Source organism: Cetorhinus maximus, chromosome 35, assembly GCF_964194155.1.
Source record: "Cetorhinus maximus chromosome 35, sCetMax3.hap1.1, whole genome shotgun sequence".
NCBI lineage: Eukaryota > Metazoa > Chordata > Chondrichthyes > Lamniformes > Cetorhinidae > Cetorhinus > Cetorhinus maximus.
This window is the reverse complement of record NC_135913.1, coordinates 3,780,430-3,803,313: the sequence shown is the minus strand read 5'-3', so window position 1 is coordinate 3,803,313 and position 22,884 is coordinate 3,780,430. Positions and strand designations below refer to the sequence as shown.

The following is a 22,884-nucleotide window of genomic DNA, read 5'->3' as shown; positions in this document are numbered from 1 at the left end:
TAGCCAACCAAACAAATAATATTCATTACCCTTTGCCCGGCTTATATTGTTGAACTGCCATTTTTAATTACCTTTGTATACACATATGTCAGAACCTCTGTTCCAATATTACAACCAACACCTTTGTATATAAGGTCTGAGTCATTTGACAAAGCGTATTCACAGTTTAAGTTGTTTCAGTGCCAAAGGGCACCAGCCAAGTTAATTAAAGTCTTCGTCAAGATTTTGTTTTAAAGTGCTACATAATTCACGGCACAAGTCTTATTTCAGTATAAGGTCGTATCCTACACGCTGCAAGCGTTGGATTTTGCTATTTGGGGGAGGGGGGATGGAGGGAGGGGTTGTGGAGAGGGGTGATGGAGGTGTTGGGGGTTGGGGTACACCTGAGATGTGCTCGGTCACCTCTCATGAAGTTCCCAGGTAAGGGTTTCCACGGGAAATGCCATCAATGCAGACTTCATTTCGGACAATGTCCTTGCATTGGGAATCATTCAAAAGTAGGGAGAAATCACAAACTTTTGATGGCTCTTCGAAGGATACACTGTTACTCAGAATAAAAGAGTCCGAGGAGAAAATTCTTCTTCTTGGCATCTATTGTAAACACTCAAATCAACTCCACGCGACTCCCTGTAACCACACAGGGCCAGAAAGCCTGACCTCCAACACCCACTGACTCCCGACCACCCCACTCTAAGAACTCACCTCTCCTCCACTCCCCAGCAACCGAGTCCACTTACCACATTCCACCCAATGTCTGAAATTCCCATCAGCCCCCAAACTCCGACTGCCGGCATTCTCCGACTGACCCACTACCACGTCAATTTGTCCCCAATCATAACCCCGTTGGAGCCGCACACCCCACACCCGAACCTCCGAGTGCCCTACCCATCCGCCCTTACGAACCAAAGCCCTACCATGAGCTCACATCCACTATGGTATCTGTACTCCATCATCCGCGACACCCGCACCTCCCCAAACCGGACCACAGATGACAGCAAATCCCCCCAATCTCCATGCCTCCTACACCCATGCGAACTTCTGAATCTCCACTCCTCCCGACCTCCCCCGCACTGTGACTTCTGTAACCCTCTCCCCCCTAAATCAGAAAGCTCACAACCCCCAGAACACTGCTCGATGCCCCCACTCCCTTATACTGATCCTCCATCCCACCGCCCCGTTATAACCTCCCCATCAAAACGTTCCCACTTGTCCTTTCCAATTTCCTCCTCGCTCTTCTGTCACTTTCACTGCCTCTTAATATTTTAATGGCAGCTAGGGCTTTACAGGACGGGGATTATCAGGATATCCTTCAATCCTCCGGATTTGCAATTCTTTAGGCCCTGCGTGCATGCAGGCCCCAAGCGGCTCTGAAGACCGGATGTGACACCGAAATATTCAATGACACTTGTGTCAGCATTTACTTATTTACCGTCACGCCGGCCTGCCATCTCTTTAAGAATGTAGTTGGAAGTTACGCCCCTGTTCCTTCAGCAATTTTCCACTGATTTTCTGCATTCTTAACAATGAGAAGCACTGTAGGTACAAACAGGGCAGCTTCGGTTTAAAATGAGGCCAGGTAAAACATCAGGAATCGTGTCTTTGATGTTTGTTGCAAGTGAAGGTGCATTTTCGCCTAACTTCAGTGGCCCTAAGTACGTCCTTTATAGCGCGTACCATCTATGAAATTTCTCACGTAATTTAAATAATGTCGAAGTTATGAGTAAATACAGCATAATGAGTACCAGAATACCATTAGAGGTAGGGGCAGAAGAAGGCATTTCTGCCCATCACGTCTGCTCGGCCATTCAATGACATCATAACTGATCGAATAATTTTCAATCCCACTTTCCTGCCATTTCCAATAACCATCGATGCCCTTATTTTCCACCTCATCCTTGAATATGCTTAACGAGCCAGCCTCTGCAGCCCTCTGCTGTAAATAATTCCACAGATTTATTACACTCTGAGAGAAGAAATCCTTCCCTATTTCTGTCTAAAATGAGCGACCCCTTACTCTTGAGATTCCACTTCAGCTAACCGGCTTGTCACCTCCTCCAAGAATTGTGATAAATTTCCCAGGCATGATTCCAGCTCATGAAGCCAGGAGGACTCTGTTTGACTATATTATGTCTTTCCAAATGCTCTGCTATTACACCCGTTGTAATTGCCTCTGATATTTCCCCAATGACAGATGTTAAGCTGACTGGCTTGTAGTTACCTTTTATTTTTTGTCGCCCTCCCTTTTTGAATAAGACTGTTGCATTGCTAGTTTCCCAACGCTCTGGGGCTTGCCCAGAATTTAAGGATCCTTGGAAGATTACATCCTGTGCACCCAAAATCCGTGTAGCTATATCCTTTAATGTCATTGGAATGCACAGGGTGCATATCCAGGGGACATACTGGCCATCAGCCCCATTAATTCCCCTGCTACATTTTCTGTAGTTCCAGCTATTGTATTTATCACCCCTCCAATTTCCCCTTGATTATTTAGTGTTTTTGGAAATTTCTGCTACAAGGCTCTCTCAGAAGTGGAGAGAGCCTCTGAGCATCTACCCAGTCGAGCCCCCAAATAACCTTTTTGTTTCAGTTCGGTCTTCTCTCATTCTTCTAAACTCCAATGTTTTCAGGCCAAACCTAATGAATTTCTTCTCCAAGACAATCTCTCCATACCCGGGATGAACGTCGTGAACATTCTCTGGACTGCCTCAAATGCCTGTATATATTTCCACTGACAAGTGGACCAAAGCTATTCAGAATATACTAGATGTGGTGGAACTCGCGCCTTGTATAGAGTTATCGGGTCTTCCCTGTTTTTATTTTCTCAATTCTCTTTGAAATAAATGCGAGCATTCAATTTGCCTTCCCTGTTACCTGCAGAACTTGTATGCTAGCTTTTTGATTCATTCACGATGACCCCTTAATCACACTGTGGTGCAGATTTCTACAGACTCTCCACTTTTTAATAATATCCTGCTCCTCTATTCTTCTTGTCAAATTGTGTAACCTCATATTCTCTCAGATTACATTCAATTTACTAAATTTTTACCCAAATAGCTTAACCTGCCTGTTTCCCTCTCTAGACCTGCTGGCCACTTACCTTCACAGTTATTTTTGTGTCATTCGCAAACCTGGCTAAAGTACATTCAATTTGCTCAACGAAGTGATTTAATATATCCTGTAAACAAGTGTGGCCCCAGCAATGATCCCTGTCGCACTCCATTATTTAACTTTTCCCACCCTGAAAATGCCCCATTACCCCAACTTTCTGCCTTCCGTTGGTTAGTTAATTCTCTATTCATACTAATATGCTACCAACAATAGAATGGGCTCTTATTTTATTAAGACCATTAATATGTGTGATGCTTTATCGAACACCGTTTGAAAATTCAGAAATAATAAATCTACTTGTCCCCCTTTCTCAATCCAGCTTGTTACCTGTTCAAAGAATTGTAACACCTTTCTCAGTCATGATTTTCCATTCATGAAGCCATGATGAATCAGTTTGATTATATTATGTATTTCTAAATGGTCTCTTATCACATCCTTTATAATAAACTCTAACATTTGACGAATGACATATGTTAATCCAACTGGCCTACAGTTATATATTTATGTCTCCCTCCTTTTTGCATAAGAATATTGCACTGGCAGCGTCCCAATCCTTTGGGGCTTGCCCTGATACTAAGGGTTCTTGGAACATTACTTCTGCTGCATCCATTATCTGTGTAGATTTTACCTTTAATATGCTAGAATGCTGCCCATCAGGTCCGGGAGATATTACGGCTCTAGGCCCATTAGTTTCCCAACTAGTTTTTCCTGTAGTGATCTAAATTGCATTTATCACCTCCTGCCCATTCCTCTTGATTATTTGGTACTTTTTGGAAATCTATTAATGCCTTCTAACGTGAAGACTGATGCGAAACATTTATTTAACATCTCTACCATTTCCTGCTTCCCCTTTATTATTTCCCCAGCCTCATTTTCTAAAGGGCCTATGTTCACTTTGGCCTCTCTCTTCCCTTTTATATTTCTAAAGGAGCTCTTACTGTCCTGTTTTAGTTATATTACTTGCTAGTTTATCTTCACACTTTGCTATCTCGCTCTTCATTATGTTTGTTTCATTGTCTGTTGTTTTTTTAAAACTTTCCCAATCCCCTGGCTTGCATCTAATATGTTCAACATTTGTGCTTTTTTTATTTCCTTCAATTTGATGTTATCCTTAATTTACTTGGTTAAACAGCTTTGCTTTGACCTCTTCCTAAAACCCTTCTTTCTCACTAGGATATATTTTTCTTATGAGTCCAGAACAATTTTCTTTAACGCCTGTCATTGTTCATCAACTGTCTTTTCCAAAATTCCTTTCTCAGTCCATTCCACACAACTCTGCCCTCATTCCTTTTTAATTACCTTTCAGCAGGTCTAGCACAGTTGTTTCCGAACCAGGTTTTTCACCATCAGCCCGAATGCTAAATTATACCCTGTTATGGTCATTGTTTCCTAGGGGATCTTGCACTCTGAGATCATTTAATAACGCAGCCTCATTACACATTACCAGTTCAAAAATAGCCTGATCCTGGGTTGGATTCACAAAATATTGTTACTGTGAATTTTCCAAACACGGCAAATGAATTCTTGCTATGTCTGCCTCTGCAAGTTTGATTTTCCCAATCTAAATGAAGTTTAAAGTCACCCATGATTAATGCACTGTATTTTTGTAAATGCCATCATAATCTCCTGATTTATTCTCTGCCCTACAATATAGCTTATGTTATAGCTACTACTCCCAACAGTGCCTTATTCACCATCGTATACCTTACCTCCCCCTTATGGATACTACATCTCCAATCCAAGTTCTTTTGTTGATATTGAATCGAAAATGACATGAATGCTTTGAATGATCATACGCTGTTTTTTTCTAGCTATTTACGCCAACAGTAATTATTTGTTAACTAAGTAATACTTGTGATTATGTACCTTCAGATATCTCCATTCCCTAAGTGCAAGAGCAACAGAAACATGGGAATGTCACTCCCTCAATGTTCACCAACAATCCACAAAAGATTGTTAAATGCTATAGCGTGCACATTGATACCTGCATATTTATCATTATTGACCAATTCATCTCTTCTCAATGTTACATCATATCTTAACATTTCTATCATTTAGATTTTAATTACAAAATACATTTTTTTTTTAAACCGAGTTCGTTGGCGCACTAAACTTCCTCTAAAGCCCAGCAAACTCAGATGAAGCCAGATGAAATCCATTATTGATGAGTGGTGGCAAATACATTCTGCGAAATCTTATGACCCCCTCCTGCTAGCTACGTTCCCCTGTCCTTCCGAAGTAAACAGATCACCACATTTTAAGGCCCTCTCCGCTGTAGAGGGGCCATACAATTCCGCCAGTTTTTGTTTCACCTGGTTGTGTACGCTGGAACTTGAGAGCCAATAGTCATTTTACTGAGGAGCAAATCATACTCAGCATTGTATGATTTTTCTTAGCTCTCTACCCCCTCGATCTGTGGATGCTCAGTCAATGATGATATTCAAGACGTTGAAGTTCAGACTCCCATGAAATCAGGGTTATGGGTTTGTGGGTGAAAAGAGGGATGGAGTTGAAATATAAGCCATGAGATAACTGAAACGCTTGCATATAAACTTAGCCTATTACAATAATAGGAATAAGACATTTATGACAGGGAATGTGCAGAAATGTTATAAAGTAAAAGTACTTCACATAATAATAATAGAAATGAAATTATTTGAAATGATTTGGTGGGAGAAGATGTCAACATGTCTTCATCCAGTCTCCGTATTTAACGTCTAAACTTTAAGAGCTGCTAATTATTTAATCCGTTTCTCCGACTTTCCATAGATTGGCAGCTCTTAAGCTACTTACGTATAGTTTTCAGACAGATTTCAGTTGGCAGTTTGTGAAAGCAGCCAGTTTGCTGACAAGTCTAATATGTGTCCCTCTGGTCACTTCACTTTTTAGGTATGTTGAAGAACATATACAGAAAACAGGAGTTGCAACAGAAACTCAAGGATTTACTTTTGTCACCAGTGGAAAGAAAAGGGAATCGCTCACGGTGAGTGGCCCCATGACCTTATGCAGAACGTCGGTCCTTTCTGTGGCTTTATTAGCTGTTTGGGGGTAAGTTCAATGAGCAGGATACCACACTTGGTGTATTGCAGTGTCCTCTCTTTAAACAGGACAACAGAAGGTATTATCTTCTTTGTCGACCTATAAGGGCCTTCCACTGCTCCACCGCCTCCCAACGCCACTGAAGATAAACTTTTGAAATATTCCGGGAGCGCCACCAAATGTTCAGATGCAGTTAAATTGTCCCATGTTGGAACAACACTCACACCTGGGTGCATAGAAACGACAGACAGTTCCGTGCTGTTCATCAAAGTAGACACTTGACTATTTTAGGACAATTATCGTCTGAGATGAACAAATGCAACATGGAGCATTAATGACGATTGGATAGATACTTGCGTACGTCGGTACTCGATCAAAAACCAAAACATCTCATACAATGATCATTGTTAATAAAAAAACGAGGCTGAGCTTTTGTTGCTACTAATCCTTGTCTATGTTTGCACAGGGCAATGCTACGCTACATCTCTACCCACATTTCCAGACTCTGGAACAGATCGAAGGTACATTCCGACTTGTTAGTAATATTGTAAAGAGCAGAAAGGTGGATTGGTCTCTCTCATCGTACCGATTACCTTAATGGAATATTTATCCACAATTAAATTAATTGTTTTTCACTGGTCTGAACTTATGCAGATTTATCGAATGTTCGGAAGAATGCAAATTCAACAGGTTAAATAAATGTAATTAGAGATGGCCAGCGCCTGCTGTATTTGATTAAAAAACATAATATGATGCAAGGTGACAAAACCTTTGTGTGGTGTGACGCATATTTGATATATTCTGCTGATTGGCAGATTTTTGAGTTGCGCTTACCAGGTAAGTTCTCATTTTTCTCTCTTCGAGTCAGAGACAAGCTGCATACGTCACAAATGAGCTTGAGAGAGGGAAGATGAGAACGAGGGAGGAACAGAAGAACGTAAAATGAAACATAGAATTGTATAGCATTGAAGGAGCCTATTCGGCCCATAGCGCCTGAGACAGCCAAATAAGTGCCAGCCAACGTAATTCCACGATGCACTTATTAGAGAGTTTCCCTGCAATTAAAGGATCCACAAGCAGGCATAGTTCAATCAAGTGTTACGAGGTCTTCAGCCTCAGCCTATCAAATAGTGAAGTCCAAACACTCAACGCCTTCTCTGTGAAAGTCAAATCGTCAGACCCCAGTTCACCATAAACCAATTTACATTAAATCTGAACACAGCGCTTACTGGTCTTCCTGCTAAAATAAGCTCTTATAAAGTCCTCCCAAACGACACAATTTAATTTTATTATTGTTTCATTTGCTTCTATTAAACATGCCCTCAGCTTTTCGACTCGTGATAGAATCCGAGAATATCCAATCCATCCTCCTCGCTAACAAAGCACCACTCGTGTCACCATTCTCGTAAACCTTCTCTTGGCTTTCCCTAGTGAGATCACTTCCTTCCTGTTATGCAATAACAAGAAGTAATAACAAACGCCTTAACGAATAAAATCAAAAATACGCAGAAAACGTGGGAAATATTCGCCAGCTCGGGCAGCAAAAGAAAGCGTTTGATGTCGATAAGGACACATCGTCATATCTGAGGAAAGAGAATAACAGATTAGATTTTGAAAACGTTGAAAGGGTAAGGGTTGGAGGATGAATAAAAATAAAGGGATATCTGAAATAGAGCTAAGCCAAGGAGGGACGGAATTACAAAGAGGTTTATTGATAATGTGCAAAGCAAGTGAACCTAGTATGTAGCTAGTTGACGTGCGAATTGTTGTATAAGAACGCACTGAATATAAAGTGAACGAATAAAGAAAGGATTATAAGCACAGAACATAAAAAAAACAGAGATATTAACCAAAGTAGCGTAGAAGAAGCCATTCAAAATTATTGAACTCCGTGATGAGTACATTTGCCATTAAAGGCCACAACTCAAATATGAGGTATTGCTCTCCGAGATTGCTTTGACAATCATTGGAAAATTTTCCGAGAGAGCAAGTAAATCAATTGAAATCTCACGTGACATGAAGTTGAGTGCCATGCATGGACTCTGAAGGGAAGTGTTCTGAAAACCTATCCCCCACTCTAGGATTCGTCTTCCAATCTGCATGGGATCGCATTGTGCTGCGAATGCTATACATTGAATTGATAAAGAAAAATTGAAGTGAATCAATATTTCTGCTGGAAGAAAAATTGTGGCCTTGGATGATGAGAAGAGAGGAGACAAAAGAGCAGATGTTGCATCATTTGCGTTTGCAATGGAACTTGTCCTAGTGAGCGACAAGCTGATGGGCCTGACTGAGCAGAGGACGATTGTGTCACAGAGGGATTGTTTTCTTCGAAGTTCTGAAATTGGAGGGCGGGGAACTATTTGATGGAATGACGGTCAATGTGGTGGAAATGCTGGAGGCTGTTCCATTAAATGGAAAGGGCGTGGCTGCGGACAAAATGATGAGTGACGGCGAACAGTGTTGTGGGATATAGATTGAAAACGTTTTAATGACACGAACATGCTGCCCGGGGTATGGGAGGTTGGGGGGGGGGGGGGGGGTGGCGGTGGGGAGTGGCTGGAGGGTGCTGTTGATGGGGTTGGCTGGGTAGTTATTTATGCAGTTTTAAGGGGATATAAATAAATTCGCCTGATGAGGAAACAGGAAGGCTTACCAGAAACACTATCATGTTGTGCAAGAGCTCCCTAAATGGAGTGCTACCCAAACCTTGTCAATCACCAAACTACTCAACCTGCCTGGGATTCTTCTCATATTGAACAGCGTTACATTTAATTGCAAGTGACTTCTGCAAATAAAATGCATTTTCCTGTGTGACCGCAATGGATTCCAGCTTTTCGAATTTTTTTGTTGTCTTCTTTCAAATACTGCAAACATACTCAGGACCTTTCCTCATTACTTTCTTATTTCGTTTCTGGCACACTGACAGGTATTTGATGCTGCTCCCTGTTCTCTCCGTGCACTGAATTTTTCATTGGCTTTGTTTTGAATTGTCACCCCTTTCTCACCTTCAGGTGTTTGATCAGTGGCTTTTCACGTCGATTCCTGCATATTTCTATCCACAGTTCTCGAGATGGTTATTCAATTAACATTCACAGTAAGCTCACGAATCCCCACAGGTAGCTCCATTATGTTTTCTCAAATTCCGATTCCACTGCGGAGTTTATTCCATGTTCCCATAATACTTCATCTCTTTTTCGTCTCTTCTGAAAGCGCAGCATTCCATACGTGCTTTTTCCATTGGGCTTCCACTTTTCCCAACCCGATGGTCCAGTCAAAATGTTTTGCAATGCCCTCCGCCGTGTCCTCTCGGAAAAAAAAATTCTGCTCTCATCCCTTTCGTTTCCTCCCACAATCATTATACAGCTGTCCTTGCACACACTTTCCACTCCAGATACTTCCGCATTTAAAGGATCACCCTCCTCTGTTTCCATGCAATCACGATGCACATCTTCTGCTGCCCTCCACTTTCAGAGTTCCAAGGACCTACTTTCATGATACCTTGGTCCACTCCCCTGCCACATAATAAACACCATCACAATTCGATTACATCTTTCCATGCATATGCAGGCTATGCAGCTATTAACATTTTATCCCCTCTCATGCAGAACAATACAATGGCCCGAACACAACTTGCAAGTGAAATATCGGATAACCTATGATTGTTTTTAAATAGCGTTTAAAGTATTCATTTTGTCCGGCTCTACATGCCGAATGGTGATCTATCTCAGCCTCACTCAGAGGGCCTCAGTGTCACAGATGCAAATTTCAGCCAATTCGATTCACCCCACTTGTCACCACGCAACTGTTTAACACACTAGATGCTGCAAAGGCTATGGGCCCTGTTATCATTCCGGCAATAGTACTGAAATCTTGTGATCCATGTCTTGTCGCGGTCCTACCCAAGCTTTTGTAGTACAAGGAGGGCACATGCTTCGAGCCAGCAGGGTGTAAAATTGCCCAAGTGCGGCCTGTTCAGAAAAACAAAAATGGCAAATCCAACCTTGCCAATTAAAGTCACATCAGTGCAATCTGTATCATCAGTAATGTCATGGAAGGGGCCAATAACAGCCCAATATCGCGGCACTTGCTTACAAAAAACTGCTCCCTGTCGCCAAGTTTAGTTTCAAACGTGCCTACTCAACCCTTGAATTTATTACAGCATTTTTCAAACTTGGATAAAAGAGCTGTACTCCAGACGTGAGGTGATGTGACGGGCATTGACATCAAGGACGCATGTGGAAGACTGTGGCATCAAGGAGCCATGTCAAAACTGGAACCAATGGTTATCAGTGGGGAAAGTGTCCGGGTGGCTGGAGTCTTTCTTACCAGAAAGGATGATGGTTGTGGTTGATGGAGTTCAGGCCTCACAGTTCCAGGAGATCATTGCAGGAGTTCCTCAGGGCGGTGTTCCAAGGCAAAACATATTCAGCTGCTTCATCAATGGCATTAATTTCAACATAATGTCAGAAGTGGGGATGATTGCACAATTTTTGCACTATTTATGACTCCACAGATACTGATGCAGCCCATTTGAAAATGCAACAAGACATGGACAACATCCAGGCTTGGGCTAAAAATTGACATTTTACTTTTGTGCCGCACAAGGGCAATTCAAGGACCTTTCTTCCATGACATTGAATGGCATTACCATCGCTGAATTCCCAACTAGCAACATCCCGGAGGTTACTATTGGCCATAAACCAAACTTCAATAGCAATATGAATCCTGTGGCTAACACAATAGGTCAGAGGATAGGAATCCTCCGGCGAATAACCCACCTGGTGACTCACCAAAACCTGTCCCCAAACTACAAGGCAACAACTCTGGACCTTGATGGAATTATCAGCACTTGCCCAGATAACAGCAGATGCAACAGCACTAAAGAATCTTGTCATCATACGGAAGGAACCAGCACGCTGAATGGCACCACGCACAAAAACATTTACTCCCTCCGCAACTGGCATTCTGTAGCAGCACTATCTAACATCTGGAAGATGCACTGAAGAAAATCACCAAGGCTCCTTAAGCAGTGCCTTCCAAACCCAAGAGCACTAACAACAAGAAGGACATGGGGAGAAAATGTGGGCTTCGCTGGCTTGGCCAGCATTTCATATCCATCTCTTGTTGAGGAGGTGGTGGGAAGCTGCATCCTTGAAACGCAAAATTCCATGTGGTGTAGTTACACACAGAGTGCTGATAGGTGGGGATTTGTAGAATTTTGACCCAGAGACAGCGGAGGAGCTGCAACACATTTCCATGTCAGGGTAATAAGTGACTTGGAGAGTAATTTCCAGCTGGTGCTGCTCCCACATTTATGCTACCCTTGTCCTTCCAGATGGTAGTGATGGTGAGTTTGGGAGGTGATTTCTAAGGAGCCTTGGGGAATTACTGCAGTGCACCTTGTATATCGTGCATGCTGCTGCTGTTGTTAGGCGTCGTTGTTGGAGATCGTGAACGTTTGTGCATGTGCTATCATCCAATGGTGTCAACATCCTTCAGTGTTGTAGGAGTTGCACTCATCCAGGAGAATGGGGAGTATTCCAACAAACTCCTGACTTGCGCCGTGTAGGTGTTGGGCAGATTTTGGGAAGTCAGGAAGTGGATTATTCATCGCACGATTTCTAGCCCCTGACCCGCTGTTGTAGGCATAGTATTGATATGGCTAGTACAGTTCATCTTCGTGTCAATCGTAAACCCCCGGATATTGGTATTGGAGATTCAGTGATGTGATTGCCACTGAATGTCATGGGGTGGTGGCTGGGTCATCTCTTGTTGGAGATGGCCATTGCCTGTCGCTTGAGTGACGTGAATGTTACTTGCGACTTGTCAGCCCAAGACTGGATATTGCTGCATTTCGGTATGGACTGCTGAAGTGCCTAATGAGTCGTGAATCGTGCAAAACATTGTGAAAAGTTCCCACTTCTTAGAACACAATGGAAAAAAGATAATTGATGAAGAAGCTGAAGATTTTTGGGCCTAGGAAATGACCCTGATGAACTCCTGCAATGATGCCCTGGAGCCGAGATGCCTGACCTCCAACAGCCACAACCATTTTCATTTGTGCTGCGTATTAATCCAACTGATGGAGAATTAGGCCCCTCATGCCCATTGACTCAAGTGTTGCTAGGGCTCCTTGATACCACCCTTTGTCAATATAGGCCTCTATATCAAGGCCTGTTACTGGCACATCACCTCGCTAGTTCAGCTCTGTGTTCCATGTTTGAACTAAGGCTTTAATGATGTCAGGAACTGAGTGGATTTGGCTGAAGCCAAACTGAGCTTCATTGAGCAGGTTATTGCTAAGCAAGTGCTCCTTGGCAGCACTGTTGATTACGTCTTCTATTACTTTACTAGTTTTAATGAGTAGCTGCACAAATTGCCTGTTTGCATTTGTCCTGCTCACTGCATACAGGGCATGCCTGGGTAATTTTCCACGTAGCCGGGCAGATGCCAGTTTCGTAGCTACATTTGAAAAGGCTAGCTAGGGATGGATCACATTCTGGAGCATGTATCTTAAGTACTATTGCCAGAATAATGTCAGGGCTCACAGCCTTTTTCATCACCCAGTGCCTTCTGCCATTTCAAGGCATCACGTGGAGTACATCGAATTGTCTTAATGCTGGCGTCGGTGATGGCCTAGATGGACCATACATTCTGGCTAAATCTTGCAGCAACTGCTCCAGCTTATTATTGCACTAATGTGCTGTGCTCCCCCATGATTGTGGACGGCGATAATTGTGTAACCTCCTCCTCCAGTAGGATGTTAACTTGGGCATGAGCACTGCCGACTAGATGTGGCAGGACTGCAAAGCTTAATGCTGATCCGTTGGTCATGTGATCTCCTGTCTCTACCTTTCTGTTGCTGCTAATGCTGTTTGACACGCAAGAAGTCCTGTGTTATACATTCACGAGGTTGACAACTCATTTTATTTTTAAATATGCCTCCTGCTGCTCCTGGCATGCCTTCCTGCACTCTTATTTGAACCAGGGATGATCCCGTAGCCTGACTGTAATGTTAGAGTGGGGGATATTCCGGGCCATGAGATTACCGGATGTGTTTGAGCACAAATCTGCTGCATCTGTTGGCCACAGCGCTGCATGCATGCCCAGTTTGGAGCTTCTTGGTCATTTCGAAACCAAACCCATTTTTGGCTGTAGTAGTGGCACTAAACACGATGGGCTGTATCTTCAAAATGAAGGCGGGACATTGCCTCTACAGTGACTGTGCGGTATTCATTGCTAACGATACTGTCATGGACGATGCATCTGCGGCAGTCAGGATGGTGTGGATGAGATCAGGCTTGCTTTCGCCTCTTGTTGGCTTCCTCATCTTCTGCCACAGAAAAAATCCAGCAGCTATGTTATTTAGAATTAGGAGAGCTCCACCCGTAGTGGGGCTCCCGAGTCACTCTTGGTGATGGACAATGATGTCCTCGAAACAGAGCACACTCTGCGCTCTTGGCCCCATAAGTTCTTCTTCCAAGTGGTGTTCAACATGGAGGAGCACTGATTCATCCGCTGAGGGAGTGTGGTACGTGATAATCAGCAGGAAGTTTCCTTGCTCATGTTTAGCTTGATGTTATGTTATTTCATGGGGTCCAGAGCCAATTTTGAAGGCTCCCAGAGCAACTTCCCCCCCGACTGTATGCCACTCCGCCACCACCGTTGATGCATCTGTCCTGCTGGTGGGACAGGAGTTAAACAGGGATGGTGATGACTGTGACAAGCTATTATACATATGGTGCCACGAGGATTATGCATTGTTGTTTCTTGACTAACCTGTGCGAAAACGCTCCCACTTTTGGCACTAGCCCCCAGATGTTAGTAATGAGGATTTTGCAGGGCCGGCAGGACTGAGTATGTTGTTGTCATTTCCAATAATGCCTAGATCTATGTCTGTTGGTCCATCCAAGATCACATTTTTTTTTAGCCTTCATAGAAGATTGATACACTGACTTTATTCGCTAGGCCACTTCAGAATGTATATATCAGTGAACCACATTCCTGTTGGTTTGGGTGATATGTGGCCCAGGTCTGGAAAGGGCGACGGATTTGCTTCCTTAATGACATTTTTGAATCAGAAGGCGTTTTACACCAATCAACGGTTTCATAGTCACCATCAGAGTTTAAAGTCCAGGTTTTTATTGAATAGAAGTTCCACCATCTGCCCTGGCGGCATTCGAACTCGGGCACCCAGAGCACTAACCTGGGTCTCTGGGTTACTTGTCCAAATACAAAACACCACACGAATGCCAACCACTAACTGGATGTTCTCATTGAAGCCACTCACCATCCTGACTTGCAAATGTATGGCTGTTCCTTCACTGTTGATGAGTCATAATCCTGCAGTTCCCTCCATGACAGCCAAGTTAGCGCACCTAAATTTTAACGGTGTGCATTGCAGGACTCCAGTAATCTAGTATATAGGTTAGTTCGTGTTTCAAAGCAGTCCTGAGTTAATACTCAGAGATAACCAGCAATGTAGCCATTGCACAGTGTATAGAAGGTGGAATGGAAAGCGAAAGATGAATAAACAGGGGAACAGGAACCTAAATGGCAAAGAAGCAAAATGATAAATATTAAATGTTGAATAAACAAGAGAATACGGACGAAATAACGAATATTTAGAGGAATTAGGCATGTTTTCGGAATTAAAATTAGAATAGAAATTAAATGGCCACGAAAGAAACGAACTATATTTTTATTGGGGAAAGCAGATGAATATAACTTACAGGCAAAATAAACGGGAGCGGTTGGGTGTGTGCGTGGGGGTGAACTATTGTGAAAGAGGAAATCTACGAGGCATGCATAGAGACTAAATCAAAAAGAAATGCAACTTGGTGGGAACAACACTGTAGGCATATGCAATAATTTGCGATAATTGTGTGTGAGGGGGCCTAACATGATAGAGTCCGCAGCGTCGAATAAAATTGCAACAGGCAAAATATAAACAAATTGGAAAATGGTAACGGCATAAACAGTTCAGTCGGAATTTGATATCAAGGCAGACTAAGCTTAGTCAGTCAACATTTTTTTGATGCAACATTAGCTTCCACCATGCAACCAAAATACAGAGACTGTGCAATACAGGTGGTGAGCAAAATAAACCATAACCTAGAGATGAATCTCCAAGGAAACAAAGATACCTGATTCATTTGTGTGCGAGTGAATATCGAAGATTAGTAAATTTCCGAATTAATGGTTGCCAGAAATCTTTGAGGATCATAAGCCAGGAGCACATGACTGATTGAGGGGGAGGAGAGTACATGGGAGCGGTTGAACAAAATATGACAAGTTTCAAATCCTTTCATTTCATGTCCCATAAGAGAGTAGATCAGAAGCAAGGGGATGATGGGTGAACTGGCAGTATTGCAGGAAAGCCGACGACAGTGTTTCATCGTTCTAATGCGATGTACTATTATATCATCTGGAAGTCATGAAGAGAAGTGGAAGCGGTTCGCTGTTATAATGGAGTTCAATGGGTATTCGGGTTGGGAAGTGTTAATGTGTGGTGGCATTGGAAGGGCGTTCGGAGTCCCATTGTGGTAGAGGAAGATGCGTGGGGTGTCGGACATTTCAGTGCAATGGCTACACAGAATCTAGAAGTGCCTTTCTTTTTTTTCACTTTTTTATATATAACGACTTATGCAACACAGTGGAATCAATCCTTCAGGTAAAGGATGAATAAGGGTAAAGTTTGCATGTTACTTTTGGGTTTATTAATATGTTGTATAAATCCTATCTATTCTACGACTTATCCTAAGTGTGCATCAATTTTGTGACGTGAAATGACGCACAATAAAAGAAAGGACATCTGGAAAGGAAAACCTTTGAACTTCCAAATGCCAAGAAATGAACTGGAAAGTTGCATTCTGAGAAGCCCACGACAAATGTTACTTTGGTTTCTGATGGCACTCTTTTTTTGTGTTTCTACAGGGCTGACAGACTACCTGGCCACTGAGGTCAGCACTTCTAAACAGAAGAAGTTTAACCTCGTGACATTTATTGATACCCCAGGTCTTGTGGATGGAGACATGACCTACGAATTTGATGTAGATAGAGCACTCACCTGGCTTGGTAAGTGATCAACCCGCACAGTTGGATAAATATAAATCAAGGTATAATTTAAACAACAGCTTTAAATACTTCGGAAGCCATACGAAAGTTTTGTCAAAATAAATGAAAAAGTTGTTTACATTTGCAGGCCAATTGAGAGATTGAATGTAAATTCTGAGTGAGTGAAGGAACATGAATATGCAGGGAGGAAGTGAATTGCAGGTGAAATTAATACACGGAAGGACATAGGGTTTAAGCATCGCTGCCAAGTACTGCATTTGCTGCCAATCGTCAATTATCTCTGACACGGTGATTGTCTGCCACCCACAGTTGCCAGCCAAGTCGCTCCTTTACACCCCCAGTGCTGTTAGGAAGGGATTTTTAGAACGACCAAGCAACTAAATTGAAGGCGAGGCTGTATAGATCTGAGTCAGGATTGTATGTGATTTGCAGGGGAAGTGGCCGATGGTGGTTTCCCCAAGGCGCCTGGTGATGGGGGCGGGGAGGTAGAGCCGGAGGGAAAAATACTGCAGCTGATTGGATTCTGGAGAATTAGTCTTTCCAGGTTCTGCTCCACGGGTGTGCAGTGGCAGCTTGTACCGGGACTGAGAAACACCACCATATTTCATCCAGGTTAATGTGCATGAGCTTTTTATTTTGCACTCAATAAAGTGGAGATGAGAGCCTCCCTATCAGGTAACATGCACGTAGAGAAACTCAATATCAAGGGGCAAGGTTCAACTTCACTGGAACCTCCCATATGATTAAGACCAGATTTAGTACCTCATTACATGCTGTTTGAGAGCAGTTAAATACGCGGGGGTTGTGACAAAAATGTGAACCGTAGTATGCTCAGTCAGACAAATTTCAGTTTGCTAACTCATTGGTGGTTTTTAGATACATATTGAAGACATGGTCTTAACCTTTTTGATACATCCGAACACAATATGCATTAACTAAATTTTCACGTGTTTACTGTCTTGCAGGAGAGCAGGCCGACCTAATCCTTGTCTTCTTTGACCCGATGGGCCAGGCTCTGTGTAAACGAACTCTGAACATTGTTGAGAAGCTAAACGAAACACACGGTGAAAAACTGAAGTTTTATCTTAGCAAAGCCGATGAAGCCGGTCAAGAGAGTGACAGACAGGTACGGAGATTAATTTAGCACATCTGCAATTTAGCTTCATTGGCACATTTAAATCCCATAACGTTGTCCAGGTGTGATGAATTCGTAGTTCATGGTTCATGTCCACATTTTGAGTTTTCTTTTGCTCTGGGAAGAATGTTATTCAGAAGGAAAGGAAACTAAATTTCTAAGATTTAGTCATTGACAGCACACCGTATAGAAAATGGCAGTTCAGGCAGTTAAACATGTTTCTTTAATAGAGTGATGCTAGGAGACAGGGAAACATGACACAACATGTGGGCTAACTTAGCTAGCGATCTGGAGACGTGATACCGACACCATTTTCAAATTACTGGAGTCCAGAGAGCTGATTAGTTATGGACTTTAGAGGTAACTTTAATTGGAATACGCAAGAAACGCTGAAAGCCTGTGTCAGAATGGCTGTGTAGAGCTGAAGACATTCCACTGGTTTCAATGTTTTGTGCATTTGCTAGAAAAAAGGTTCTGGTTGCGATCAGAACACCATTTGCTCTATAGATCACGGGGAGGCCGAAGAGTTGCTAGCAGGTTCTGGGCAATTATGGAAGTAATTGGAATCATACCAATAATTTGAGGCACAAGTTTAGCCTTGCAAATCCCGTGGAACACCAACTTAGTTAAAGAGATTGAAACTACGGGAGATGAGCAGTAGCTGTTGCAGACCAAGTCGGAATGGTATTTGAGGGAATTCAGAGGCTATATCTTCGAAATTGAGGAGTGAGGGAGACAGTTGTTTCATGATATTGTCTTACGCACAGTAGCCACTGACGTCTGGTTCCATTGCTGATAAATCTGTTGGTGTGATTTGGTCGCATCTGCAATTTGATGTGCAGTGGGGTGTGTTTGACAACAGTTCTCCCACTAATTCAAATTCACTTCATCTAACTTCTGAACATTAGACTACAAAATAGATACTCTAGAGGTTTTTTTTTCTGTTTTCCCATTATGTATAACAATCTATATTTTGGCAGTTTCAAACCATGGAATTTTGTGGCTTTATACCCCTAATAGTTTATTGGGATTAGATTATTTTCTTGCTTACTTTGTATAAAATATTACTGGTCCCTCAACATAATGGAACGGTGCCCTGTGATCAGTGCTTTCAAATTAGTTGAGAGAAAGCAGATATGTTACAGAATGTTTACAAATGTTCTTTATGGCCAACAGAATAAGCTTGTTCTGGCATGTGTTCCATACTGCTTACGTTATGATTAAGTGCATGATATCATTAGAACGCCCAGCTCATTCATTAAGCGAATACTGGTTGGAAAGTCCAATTTTTCTAAGCCCTTTTTTCTTAAAAGCAAGATGAATAATTATTCTGATATCGTGCTGTGTATTCTTGTTGCTTTAATATTTAAGTAACAAAACTTCGCATGTGGAAAGGTGGGTTTGGTAAAGCATGATGGACTGTTTTCTGTTATAAAAATGCAGGTCAATGAAGTCATAGCTTAGGACTGGCATTTCAAATCTGATGACATTAAAATTAATCCGTCAAACTGTATAAATGAATATATTATCCAATAACAATTTAACGGACGAGGATGTATTATTGTGAATTTTATTGATGTTAAGATGGACATGGGTATTTTACCTGACCTGATTTGGAGAATTTATTTGTTGGGGCTAACCAACATTCTTTAACCAAAAAAACTCAATGAACAAATTAAAAGCTATGCATATCACTATGCTAATTGTTCGTATTAAAAAATCACCTGTTAACAAAGTATTTTATTCTGTGACTTCTATCTGATTTGGCGTACCATGAATTAACAGCAGTTTGACCTTGACTTTGTGCCATGGTAAACGTCCCACTTCTAGAGAATCGATTTAAAATTTCATGTGTCTACAAATTTACATTCTTTAATTGAATACAATGTCAAAAAATAATAATCTGTTCTTCAGTACCTGTCAGGTTCTCGACTGTTAATGTAATTTGTTATAGAATTGGCAATAAATGTAATTGCAGGAAAGAGAAAGTTTACAAAATAATCCTGTAATTTTGCACATAATCAATGACCCGTAATATCCGCGGATTAGTAATCAGAGTCATATTACCTCTCTGCTGCTTGTTACCTGGAAATGAAACCACCCACCCCGCCACGCCCTCACTACTTCTTCCTTCCTGACTTTCTGGCGGAGGCCGCGTGAGAACAACATAGAGCAAAAGGGTTTCAGAAGCCTTGTGTCGCAAGCTTGGAGAAATGGAGGCCAGGCTGCCATTCCAACTGTTTTACAGCATTCGCTGTTGTTCGGCCTACAAAATCAACCTCGAGCCTGTTTGATATACCGGGGGATGGTTTTTTATCTTAAGGAAAGTGTACATGATTGGGGTTTCGAGTGGGGTCAGAGGGTAGGCGTTTTCAGTTGTTCACTGCTGGGTGATCACCGGGGTTGGGCAATGAGTGGGGTGGTCAGTGTGAAGTCCAGTGGCCAGCAGAGGGAGACAGATCGATAGTGGGCGTGGTCAGTTGGGCTCGGGTGGCTGCAGAACGGTTTGGTGCGGTGTTTTTGTCAGTGGGTGGTCATTAAGTCAAGGGGTGCTCAGTGGGGAAGTGCTCAGTGGGGAAGACTGTCCGGTAGTCAGTGGGCTGCGGTTTGAGTACGGCTGCGTTTGGGTTCTATGGGGTGCAGGTTGTCCGCTATGAGGGTTTACTGTGTCGAGGCAGCCCCGTTATGGGAAGGGTATTGGTGTGTCCACTTCGGAGTCTGGCAGTGCTGTGAGCTTTATGGTGGGTTTGAAGGCAGTGTGGGCTTCCATTGAGCTTTATGTCCTATGGGTTTTCGGGATCGTGGAGAGGGGTGATAGTACTATTTGTACCAAGAATTTATAACTATATTTTTTAATCCTACAAACATTTTCTTTGGAACTGTTAATGTCAGACAGTCAGAACCATCCCACGTTTGAGAATTATATCGCATTTTCTGATCGGATTATTCCAAAAGTTTGGTGATTGCCCAAAGGAAGTGTGAACAACGCAGCAATTTTCGTGAAACTCTGTCCTGGGGGGTCTTGGCGGCGGAGTTGGTGAGTGGTCCCCGTACAACATTGGACTATCCTCAGGTGTCCACCCAGGAGCTCAATATTTGCAGGCCACGAAAAGCATGAGGGATATTTAATGCACAAAATATTTCAATGTAGCGTTGATAAAACTTATTTGACTTAAGCACGTTTATCTGGCAAAAAATTCCATTCTGCTCATAAAAAAGGGAGCCAGAACGTTTATCTCAGTGGTGTTTAAAAAACGAAATTTAATTGGCGTTTGTACTTCTATTCAACAAAATATCTGCAAGTGCGTAGTGTATTTAGGACGATACCAGGCACTTCTCAATTATGATGTATTCTTCCCTCGGAATCAAAAGTCTCTTCTACCCGTGACAAAAGCAAATTGGTTCAGATTAAATAAGATCATAGTTGAATGCGTTGAGACAAAAAATCGCGTGGGAACATGGGGATTTGACTTTTGCTGCACTGGCAGCAGTTCCGTGGGAACTCAACAGAGCGTCCACATTCACCTAAAACCCATTCGGACTAGTGTTCTGATGAATCGGTGAATAACATAATGATACGTGAAGAACGCCTGCTCAAAAAAACTTCTGTTGGGCACGGCTCATCTGAGGGGAATTTTATAAAATTAAAGAAAAAGAAAAGGCAATAGAACAGGTAATGAAGCAATTAATGATACAGGAGCCTAGATTTATGGGAACAATCGTGCAAATATTTGACAACACCAAACATTAAGTCAAATTACGTATAATCGGTAAAAACGAAACGAATTAAGGGTTCTGCATCTGAATTCCACAGCGTTGGTAGCCAGATGGATGAAATGAGAGCACAAATAGAGATGAATAACGATAATGTGATAACCATTACAGAGACGTCGATAGAATTTATCCAGACTGGGTCCTGAACATTCAAGGATTTCTGAACTTTGAAACTTTCAGAATGAAAGGAAAATGGTAGGGTATCGCTGCTATTTTAGAATCAAATGGCCACAATAGTGAGAAGTTGTCTTATTTCTGGAGAAGAAGAAATAGAATCAGTTTGGATGGGGATAAGGAATATCAAACTAAGGAAGTCACTTGTATGATTTGTTTCTTGATCTCGCACACTCAACGCCCCCAGCACCACTCACCCCCACCCCGGCCGCAAGTCCAGCTACATAATAGGAAAAACTGTACCTGAGGAAATACTGAGGCTTGCAAAAAATACATTGCAATAGACGTTGTGAATCGATCTTGATTTCGATTGGACAAAAAAGATTTGCCTTGTGTAAGTTTAAAGATGAGTTCATAGAATGTAATGCGGAAAGTAAACTTTGTTCAATACTTTGTGGAAGCTTTCAAGAACCAGGCTATTTTGGAAGCAGTGGTGTGTAATAAAAATATTATCTTTTAAAATACCCGAACTTCGAGAAATTTTCTAGCGCTTTGAAAGCACGAAAATGCGAAGTCTGTTCCAGAAAGGATGCCGAATGCAAACATTAATCTACAGGTCAGTTAACCGAATGTGATTCATTTGGAAACTGCTAGAACACATTATTAAAGTGATAGTAGCAGAACATTTGGAAAATAATAATGCAATCCAGCAGATGCTATGTATTTTTTTGAAAGGGAACTCGTGTTTTACATATGTATTAGAGTTCTTTGAGAATTCATCAAGTAGGGTGGATAAAGCCGAAGCAGAATATTTAGTTTATTTGGATTTTCAAGATTCCTTCAATCAGGACATCAATAAAAGCGAAATCGGGCAGATGCTGGAAACCTTAAGTGAAAGCAGAAATCATGAGGGAAAAAACGTCGAGAGAGAGACAGATGTAACGTTTCGACGCTGCGTAATTCCTCTCCAGAGGCAGAACTGCTGCGATTTTCCAGGACTTAACTTTTTTTATTGCAATAAGAACACATACGTTTCCTGTGATATGCTAGCATGGATAGGAGTCTTTCGACATAAATGGGTCACTTTCAATTGGTAAACTATAACTCGTGGAGTGAGAGATGAATCAGTTTTGAGGCATTAACTATTAATGATCTGTATTAATTTCCTGCCTGAAAGTGTCAACTGTGTCGAAGCCAAATGTAAGGCAAGATCGTTAGGCCAGCACAATCGGTGGCAGACACCAAACATGTGGAGAGGTTAAGCGAATGGATGCAAATTTGGCACCTTGAACATGATGCGGAAAAATATGAGGCTGTGCAAAGAACAGAACTTGACTGAAAGAACAGAAGAAAAAAAAAAACGGAAACAGGCTCCAGAATGCTGTGGTACAGAACAGCATCGGCATACTTGCAGATGAATCGCAATCATGTCAACCTGCTGGTAAAACAAGCAGTTAGTAAAGGAAACGATATATCGCCCCTATTACAAGGGAAGAGCGGAATGAAGAAGGCAGTCGTGAAGTCTTGCTACAACAGTACATGCCATTTGTTAGTCTACACCAAGTGTACCGTGAGCAGTTTTCCTCACCCAGAGTCAATAGCCCGTAAGGTATATTTGAATCAGACAAACTTCA

General features: G+C 42.1%; 1 protein-coding gene across 1 annotated transcript in view; it reads left to right on the top strand.

The window, feature by feature from the left end:
* Positions 1–388: 388 nt before the first annotated feature.
* Positions 389–22,884, top strand: part of LOC144671980 (uncharacterized) — a 36,117-nt gene continuing 13,621 nt past the window's right edge. Inside the window, exons 1-5 of the mRNA XM_078533919.1 lie at positions 389–420; positions 5,998–6,091; positions 6,614–6,668; positions 16,087–16,227; positions 17,193–17,353. Coding sequence (XP_078390045.1) covers positions 389–420; positions 5,998–6,091; positions 6,614–6,668; positions 16,087–16,227; positions 17,193–17,353 — 483 coding nt within the window. The remainder of the gene's footprint in view (positions 421–5,997; positions 6,092–6,613; positions 6,669–16,086; positions 16,228–17,192; positions 17,354–22,884) is intronic.